Source organism: Corvus brachyrhynchos, unplaced genomic scaffold (genome assembly GCF_000691975.1).
Source record: "Corvus brachyrhynchos isolate BGI_N302 unplaced genomic scaffold, ASM69197v1 scaffold115, whole genome shotgun sequence".
Classification (NCBI taxonomy): Eukaryota; Metazoa; Chordata; class Aves; order Passeriformes; family Corvidae; genus Corvus; species Corvus brachyrhynchos.
The window spans coordinates 25,768,715-25,778,917 of NW_008239553.1; the positions used below are offsets into that span (position 1 = coordinate 25,768,715).

Here is a 10,203-nt window from a genome sequence, read left to right on the forward strand (position 1 = left end):
TTAAAACTAATTCTATTACATCCTTTCAGCACCGATTTCTTATATTTTTTCCTTTCCTTTTTTTTTCTATTTACTGGGTTTCTAGTCCTAACACGTGTCTTTTACCAGTGCAAGAAGGTTTATCAAATTACTACTAACTCTGTGTTTACATGACTGACATATTGTGCCATGTCCTTATGCAATCAGATCTAGAGTCTGATCGAAATGTTTTAACTCATGACACTGAGTTCATGCAAGGTCTCACATCACAGACAAATTGCACATGCCTTCTAACCAATTTGGATAAACAGATACTCTGAGGAGAATCTGAGATATCTTTTTTGTAGGATTTAATTTCTTTGACCTTCCAGAACTTCAGGCAATTGGATGAATAGCTATTCTCCACTTTACTAAAGATAAATCTCTCTCTTTTCAAATATATATATGTACACACATGCACACTTATTTATCTATAGCTAAATAAGGTCATAAAAAAAAATCTAGGATGTTTTAACTATTTCATTGACTTTTCAGATTGTTTTTAAGCTGTTTTTTAAACTTTAAAGGCAACACTGATAGTGAACGGTTCCAAATGGTAAAACAGAAAATCCCCTTCAAATATAACCGGCCTGTAGAGGAGTGGCTGCAGGAAAAAGGTAACAGTCATTAAAACTTTCATTTTAAACCCATTTGATTCTAAACTCTCATTTTTAAAGCCTGCAAATAAATGTTTCTTAAATGATAATCGCCTGCTGCATAAATGACTGTTTTAATTTTCATTATAATTTGTGTCAGCTTCCACCTGCCATATGTTGATAAATCATGCTATAATACATTGCTATTAAAATGCAGTTAAAGGGACGAAATTCTAAGCTTGCTATAATAGTAATGACAAACAAACAAGCAAAAATTCAGGACATGATTTCTAAAAAAAAACCAAGTGAAGAAGAGTGAAGAGCAACAACATGTATTATGGCAATTTAACCACTGCATGATTTTCTTATTTTAATTTGGGCTTGAGCTACATTTATATCTTTATTGTTGAAGTTTTCTTAAAAGATTTTCAAATCTACTTGTAAAACCACTTCCTTTAAGTTGGGTTTTTGTTTTTTTTTTCTCATGAGTCTGATTAGCCACTATGGCTATGGATTTCCCAATTGTATTAACATAATTAAATGATTTTAAAAAATGTTGTAAAGAAAACATTTTTTAACATTTTCTTTTAAATTACAGTGAGGGAGACAGAGAAAGATGATTGTTCTGTTGCTTTTATGCTATGTCTGGAATACAGTTTGAACAGTCACGTGATATTTGTCTAAGATACAGATCAAATTTCTAATCTCAGGCAGTGCTACTTAATTTTGTGGGTTTGCCTGGAGTAATTGGCCTCAGTTCAACAAAAAAACTTGTTAACATGAGTAAGTCCAGATGGCTTGAGTGGAAGTTCTGCATACAGTCCATGACCCGTTGAAATGGGACTTATATCCGAACAGTAATTTTTATTTTTAAGGAATTAGTAGAGGGGAATAAAATCTTGGATGTAAGAACCCGTTTTAAAGCCTGGTGAGGGTAACAGAATAACTTGCCGATTCCAGTGGGGCTTGAACTAGGCTCTGGGTAATACAGTGGAGTTTAAGTCAGGAAGATCTTCTCCCTCTACTAGTAAATGTGGTACTAAAAAAAAAAAAAAAAGCACTGTAACTAACTCCTGGCCTTGGAGTCTAAACAAAGCAGAACACAATCTTCTCTTGTTTCCATTTATGAAAGTACTGCTAATAAAAGGGGGTGACCTTTGAACTCAGATCTTGCATTTTCTGTGCTGATTTAGACCATGGTTGTTAACGCATTTTCCAAGATGGAAAGCCAATCTTTTGTAGGACTGGAAAAATATAATTTATGTTCTGTTTCAAATTTCTAACCTCAGCTGAATTAACAAATTGATTTATCCAGTATGAACTAAGTTAACGTCAGGAAGGATGTGGCTAAATCCAGTCAAAATATTTTTATATGAAGGGCCTGATCCTGCAAAGTGTTCTGCAAAATCAGTTCCTGCTGTGGTCTACAAAGGTGTAGTGTTTAAAACTAAAGTATTAATGAAAGTAAGGCAAAAATATTTGTTTACCCAAAACAGAGGGGGTTTTTTTACCACCAGTCTGTCATAAACAGTTAATTCAGCAAAATTGTAAATAAATTTTAACATAACAATAAACAGAAAATGCTTATTGAGTCTCAGTGGGTTGCCCTATTAATTTACAAGATCAAACTAAAATAGATAAATAAAGTTTAACACTAAAAAGAGAATAATTTTGGTAAGTCTGAATTGCTAAAGTCCCTTTAACACTAAAGACAATGATTGCCTCAATTTTGTTAAAACAGATGCATGTCTAATTCCTTGATGCAATTCATGTGCTTGAGAAACCCGTCTTTGTTTTCTTTTGGCTTGGTTGTGGGTTTGTTGCTTTTTGGTTTGGGTTGGTTTTTTTTTTTTCCTTTTTGGTTTTCCACAAAATCTTTTACTTTATATCCCAGCTTCTAAAAGTTTGAGCTTAAAAGCATGCCAAGACTCTTTCATTTGTAATCCATCCTGAAGTTTTGAACTGAAGTCTACCTTTTGTGGATATTGGTGCTTTGTTAAAAGACAATCACACATGCACTAGAGTCTAAAAGAGACTATATTTGAGTCTTCAGGCACTCTCAAAGCACTGGATGTTGTTAGGCTAGAAGGGTAGAGCTATGTTTTCACTAAAGCGAAAAGAAATTCAGTCTTTCCACTATGTGTCAGGGAATGACAATGTGCAGTGTAACACCTGAGACGATATAACTTCGTTCCTTCATTCCAAAGTAGACAGACATTTTCAGCAACTTAGGTATCACTCAAATTAAAAAAATATAAGAGTGAGTAATTTCTGTAGCTTTTCACCAGCCTGCTCATCCATCTAGTCATCCATTTAACAATTAATGTAACATGGAAACCTTCTGTCAGAAGGCTTTATAAAGATGATGAGAGAAAGGGTAGCTTCCTATCAAAATGTAACAAAACAAACTGATGGCTGGAGGAATAGATTCATCAAAGAGACAGCATATAAATAGCTGTCTTGCCCATGTGAGTTCTTGGCTTGGGTGAGGTAAGATGAAACATTTTTTGATTGACATTTTTGAACACTATAGATTTGGTCTTCCTTTGTTACTCCTATGTTATTCATAACAATGAAATAGTTCATTCTTGGAAAGCAAATATGACACATTATCTTTCTGAAGTGGCATCACTATTGGCTTTGAAGGGCTTTAAATTTTATAAATTAGTTTAAAATAATTTTAAGAGCCCAGGTTTACGGTCTTGAATTGGATGAGTAATAAGCAAAATATTAAATGCTGTTAACTTCACTGAGATTACGTATGTGAATATAAAAAGAGGCATTAGTCTTAAATTGTTCAACTTCAGTAGTCATAAATCCAGCAAATTTTCTGAGCAGAATACTTGGTATCTGCTAAGGCACAGATGTTACCTGTTCTGCAATTGGATGAGCTGATAAAGACCCAGAAGCATCACATCCAAAGGATTGATCCCAGAAGTCCTTAATTATTCAAATCTCTCTTACCTGTAAAGTCTCCTTGATGTAAGTGACTGTACTTTTGAAGCAAGAACTATTAGTATGAATTAGGATTTGCAAAGTCAGGCCCAAAATCTCTCCTAGTGCTACAGAAAAGTTACAGTTCAGATTTCTCTGTGGTATTTTTAATTAGAATTCAGTTTTCCAAATTAAGAAGTCAATGAGAGAGCAAACAAAGAAACAAGAGCCTGAACTATTCAGAGTATTTACAAAACACCTCATAATTTTTCTTCAGTATGACATTAAAATAGCAGTAGGAAGGATTCTCTGTGGACAAAAAGGACTGTAATTCTGCAGTCCTTACACACCTAGTAGAATTTACTAATGCAAATAGTTCCTCAATAAAATTCAGTGGCCAAATGAATTTTACATAGGGGAAGTAAAGGCTTCAGCTAAATTTCATTTAAAGAATGATCAGAAGAGACATATGGTGGCAGAATTAAGTGTATCTTCTCTCCAAAGTTTTTTCTCATTCCATATTCATTTCCCTAGTGTCTTTATCATGTGCGTGTACACCATCTTCGAGAGAAGAATGAGCAATTGTAGGTAATAGGTGACTGCAACAAGTGATTGTTCTTTTAGGAAACACAGTTTTAGTGTGGTTTCCAGCATTAACCATATGATGCAGTGCATGAATCCTGGTCTGGAAAACCACTTAACAATGAAGGCCCCAAAACACACTATCAGAGTTCCTTTTTTTGCAGGAATAGGGTCACTTCCTTGGTGTACACTTACTTTCAACATTAGAAGATGCAGATGAAGGCCCAGAATTGGATACATGATCTCTTTTTTTTTAAAGCTTAATTTACTAACTCTTCATTCTTGCAAATAAAGCAAGAGATATGACAGACGTGTGAAGCTATGCTATGAGCTTGGGTTAGAATAGTTGACATCCTGAGAAGAGTCACAATCCTCCAGAAGAAGTGAGAGAACCCCTATTCTGTCCTTGTCTGGGGAGCTCTCCTACCTGGATCAGCAAAAAATTTTCCTTTCTCATCACCTTCCACCTTTTTCCGTTTGGCAGAAGATGAAAAAAGATGCTAAATTAATTCAGGGGAAGAAAGGAATGGAAATACAAATGGAAAACTGAACTGACAGTATCTTCCATCTGTTTTCAGGGATAACATCTCAAGATTAGTGAAATAAGTCCCTTTACTCATAAGTCCCTTCTTTACTCATCTTACCTCTACTCTTTGGCACTCTTATAATGAGTGAAGTGGGAAGGAGGGAACAGTAGCAAGTGACGTGACTGAGTTTGTAGGGGAAGGGACAATATGGACAGTACTATACTGCTAGAGGGAGGGAACATATTCAGAGAAGGGACAGTGGTGTAGTAAAATTCTTACAGCATATCCATTAAAAAATCCAAAGCACAACATGACAGAAAAGAAAAGCAGGCTCTGAGGACATGGTATGGGACAGGAGTTTTGACCTTCTACAGTGTACAGTGCCATTTCCTCCAACTCAGACAGGAGCTGGGCAGAGAGGGATGAATATCTTAACCGATATCGTTACTGGACCCTATTTTTGTCATAAGACAAGATGAAAGGCTCTGTTTACATTCTGAGGATGTGTGGCTTCAGTGCATGTTTATTGATGTTTTAATAGACATATGTTGCCTCTGGCAAGTTTAAAACCTCCTGAGATGCAGAATATTGCATCAGGTGTTTCAACACTTTCCAGGGGAAGAATATCCCCCCCATTTTTATTTCTCATTTCTTCATCAATGCGGTTACTCCACCCTAATCAAGTCCTAATTTTCCATTTACAAATCTGAGGGTGAGGAGCACAAGGGATGTGCAGCCCACCTCCACATGTCTCTGTGTTACACCTCTCCATATACTGTTGCTTAGTTAGCTAGGGTCCTCTTTGGGGCCAGGAACTACTTTCAGACACATTTCTTCTCTTGTCCCCATTCTCTCCCCCATGGTCCATCCTGTCACCATAAGATGATGCTACACCGCATCACCACTTCACTTCAAGACCCGCCACGACGACCACCAAAATTGGTGAGCTCCCCCATGTATTTTGATCTACTCTAACCACTGGCTGTGAAGGAATGAGCAGTAGATCATAGGCTGTACTTTCTTACGTGGTGGCATTCGGCACCTCTCATCAGGCTGGACTAGACAGAAAGTGGCGTGTGAGAACTGGGGAATGGGAATGGGATGGGAACATATATTTCAAACTTCATAAAAATTGGAAAACAAAAGATACTTGAATGATGATTGACTTGAAGCTGCATTGGTAAGTCAGTGCATTCTGAGCAATGTCCAGTCTGGTTGTCTGCTAATTCAGCAGACTTCAGGCGGCATGCCCCTAATCTTTTGAGGAATAATGAAATTATAGGCACTGCCTTTGCATTTCATGAAACAATTTATTTCTTAATATGGTCAACCTAGTGCAGCCTGGGACATAAACAGTATTTATAGAGCAGTCCAGCCTGAATGTTATATAAGTGTCCTGCAAAACTAGGTGAATTGGCAATTGTTACTAGATTTATTTTTAATAATTCTATTTTTTATTACATATGATACTGGACCACTTCTAACACTCAAGATATGACCTTGACTAAACCACATAACCTGCCTACATTTGAATTCCACTCTCTGTAAGAGGGGAGGGAGTAAGGCACTCTGGAGCTTAACCGGAAGTCGTATCCTCACTATTTCAAAAGCTTTGCTCTTTCAGAGACATCAGAAATGTTTGCATTTCTTGTTTCTTGGGTTTAGATTTGCAAGCCTAAACAACACAAAGTTTACAGGTGAAAGATCATGACTGATCCTGTCGTAACACTCCTACTCAATTCTTATAAGGCTTCATTTTTTTCTGATGTTTTACTGTTTCTGAGCCAGCCCTTGAAACCTTTGCATTATAAAAGTGGCTTTATGAGTTAATCCAGTCCTTTAGCCAGTCCAAAAGGAGGTTTATTTATGGGCTGAAGCTTGACAGGTACTGCAATCTGAATTGATAGTAGAAAAATGGCTCCATATTGAAGTCCTATTTGTAGTTTAAAATCCATCCAATCCTAAAAGAATGGGTTCAAATTTCTGAAGTTCCTCCAGAGTTTTGATGTGTGAGTGGATGCTGAAGTTTAAGGTTCAGTTTTAGGTATTCGTACTTTCAGGCTAATCTTCCTTATTAATGACTTTTAGGCACTACATTTCCATACTGTTTCTCTACAGTCATCATAAACACTACCAAGAATGAATCTACTTCTCCTTTGTCCATCACTTTGGGCCAGGGCTCAATGTAGAATGAAAACTGAAGGAAATGTCTGTCAATAATGCTATTCACCCCCCTTCACTAGGACGACAGTTAACGATCTTCAACACCCAGGCGCAAATTGCCATAGGAGGGAAGGACAGAGGGCGTCTCTTCCAAGGCCAGCTCTCCGGTCTCTATTACAATGGCCTGAAAGTGCTGAACATGGCAGCGGAGAACAACCCCAACATTAAAATCAATGGAAGTGTCCGACTCGTTGGGGAAGTCCCTTCCATCTTGGGAACAACACCCACAACATCCGTGCCACCGGAAATGTCAACTACAGTCATGGAAACCACGACCACGATGGCGACCACTACCACCCGAAAAAATCGTTCACCGCCCAGCATCCAGGTGAGTCAATTAGTCTTCTCCATTTCCATCAGTTCTTAACTAGTATTGCTGCTCATTTGTAAGTTCATAGGAGCCATGTTCTCTGATCATGTTCCATGTAACTATTTTAAAAATGTTACCTTCCTGTGTTGGACACAGGACAAACAGCTGGCTGAATTGTTGCGGCACCTGTATGTGAGAATAAGAAGAGATTTTGCTCCAGATCTAGTCCAACCCCACTTGTGTAAGTGAGATTGTCACAATGTGAACAAGAGCAAGGTTTTAACTATGTTTCAAAAGTTCCATATGTGGGGAAATGTATTCCGAAGAGAGTTACAAAGCTTAATGGGGGGTGGGTGTATGGTTATTTATTATTATGACAGTATGAACTGCTGAAATAGTGAAGTTCATAATGAGGAGAAAAGCAATGGAGCATTACTTCCAGTTGGAGTCATTTTTCATTTTCCTTTTATAGCCCTCCTGCAGAGAATTTTGAAGGAACGCTATCAAGATCAGTTTCTTGCAAAATGTAGATGTTCCAACATAGAATAGTTCCAATCTATTTGGTAAAAATCATTCCTAAAAAAAAATTAATTTAGGTGTTCTGACTTAATTGTGCCTATGTAGTTATTTCAACCCTTAAAATGCAGTGGAAGCCAGAATATGGAACTGGTTAGAAATAAACACCTTCAATTGGCTCTCCTTGTCTGTCCAAAGAAAAGAATCATGTGAATAACCAATCTGAGCTGTGGATTATTTATTTCAGCAGTATGCTATCATGTTATTGTGCTATCAACTACAATGAAACATTTGTTTTGAAATCATTAGAGAGATGGAGCTACTGGAGAGACTCTAGAAAAGGGCCTCTAAAACGAGTAAGGGACTGGAGCATTTCTTGTGTGAGAAAAGGCTGAGAGAGCTGGGACTGTTCTCGCTGGACAAGGGGACGCTCAGGGGGGATCTTAACTGTGTGTACAAATACCTGAAGGAAGAGTGTAAAGATGACAGTGGTGCCCAGTGACAGGACCAAAGATGATGGGCACAAACTGAAACACAGGACTTTCCCGCTAAACATCAGGAAACATTTGTAACGTGAGGGTGACTAAGCATGGGCACAGGTTGCCCCAAAAGGCTGTGGAGTGTCCATGCTGTTAAATATTCAAAAGCCATCTGCACATAGTCCTGGACAGCTGACTCTGCGTGATCCTACTTGAGCAGAGGTTTGGACTAGATGACCTCCAGAGGTCCCTTCCAACCACAGCTATTCTGTGATTCTGTGAGGTGCCTCTGGCTGCAGTGGAATTTACAACTATTAGAGTAATTAATTCCAAGCTGAGGTTTAACAGTGCCCCCTTTGGTACTCTGTAAATCCAGATAGCAACAGGACTGGGATTAATTGAGCTATTAGCCTCAAACACCCAGTAGGTGATTTATAAAGTCTCAGCCAAATGAGGGGAAATTACCCCGGGTTTGGTCACTGTTGGTCATAAACTTTGCAAGAATTACAGTTCCTTCTCCTCAGTGACTAGTTCTAATTTTAGAGAAAATATTTGTACAGTTGCATCTCCAGAACTATGGAGTCTGTTGTTCTTATCCTGCCCTCAATGATTTTTAAAGGCAGCAGAGCTGTGTTTAGCTATACCAGTGGAACAGAGAATAGCACTGGACCTTTATGGCCTGGGTCAAGCTGGAAATGATGCTGCCTTGCCTGAAGAGGAGCTCTTTCTGAAAGCTTCCTGCCTGGCCTACGTGGCAGTTCACTCAGCCTACAGAGACCAACTGTGTGCTGAGAGAGCATCAGGAAGATTTAATAAAGTGTCAAAGTGCTTCTAAAAACATGGTTAGAGCAGCGATTTCCTGGATACACATGCACCACAACAAATGGCCTCATCTCAGCTGATATTAAAGCAATAACTCTTTGACACTTCATGCTATCCGCTGAAAGAAAAATAAAGGTCAATATGTACCTCCATTACAACTTTCTGCATTTCAATATTGGGCCATTTTATTGCTGTCGCAGCACAGATGGCTTGCCTTTCTTCTTTATTTTTGGTGGAATTTGATTCTGTCTGCTTAAGTTGCAGTATCTGTGTGGTGAAGTGAGAAGAAATTGTCTTTTTCTGTTTGGGCAGTATCTCCAGCCACTCTTTTTCAGGTGCCTAATGGTTATTTTATCTTGCTTGTGTTTGACATCACCATCGCCAAGCCTGCTTACAATTTTAGATCTAAGTGGTGGAAAAATCTCATAGAACAAGTTTACTCTTTGGGAAACGTAAAATATAGATACCTAAGGTTATGAGCGGTACAAATACAGTTAGTTATTACCTTGTTCCAGCTTTTCTTCTCTTTTCTGCTCATGAGTAAACAATTTTTCTTCACTTTCAAGGCTGTTTAAAGTTTAGCCTCTTCTCTCCTGATTCTGATCAGCATGATTCATGCATTTTTTGCTCACTTCTTAGATTTGATTATAAGAATCTTTCTGCTTCCATACAAAAGGCAAAGGGTTATTTTTCCAATCGCATTGAAACTCTTTTGTCATCATGATGCATGCCAAAAAGTTGTCAGAGGTTAGGCTGATGATAGTCTAAGGCAACTGTTTATTAAGTCAATTAATATTGTCACATTTTTTTTTTTATTATCCATGTTTCTGTATCCATGTGTCATATGTTGTTTTATGCTAAGAGTGCAGACTCCTTGGGTTCAAAATGTACTTTTTATTCTGCACATGCACATTACTTGGCACAGAAAGGTTCTGGCCAATTGTAGAAATACGAAGCATGATACAAGTAAAAGTAAAGCATCTAATGCAAAATAGCAAGAATCATGATAAAGAATTACTGCTCTTACTCTGTTAGGAGTATCTGTGTTACTCGTGTTGCTCATTTTTGTATGTAAGTAACTAAAACTACTCCTTTTTTGAAATGCATAAAAATCTTGTGCAGAATATCAAGTCTGTAATCACAAAGTGTTACAAAATCCAGGGGAATTTCAGAAGGATTTAGATTTACACATCACT

The 10,203-nt window shown here is 37.7% G+C and overlaps 1 protein-coding gene across 36 annotated transcripts in view; it reads left to right on the forward strand.

Annotated features, from left to right (window-relative positions):
- Positions 1–10,203, forward strand: part of NRXN3 (neurexin 3) — a 985,030-nt gene that overhangs the window by 869,474 nt on the left and 105,353 nt on the right. For 17 of the 36 annotated variants that reach the window (XM_017741731.1, XM_017741719.1, XM_017741730.1 and 14 more), the window contains 2 exons: positions 546–635; positions 6,901–7,208. In XM_017741731.1, the coding sequence (XP_017597220.1) occupies positions 546–635; positions 6,901–7,208 (398 nt within the window). Of the gene's footprint in view, positions 1–545; positions 636–5,539; positions 5,600–6,900; positions 7,209–10,203 lie in introns of all 36 variants that reach the window. The other 19 variants (XM_017741724.1, XM_017741721.1, XM_017741722.1 and 16 more) reach the window with 2 other exon arrangements.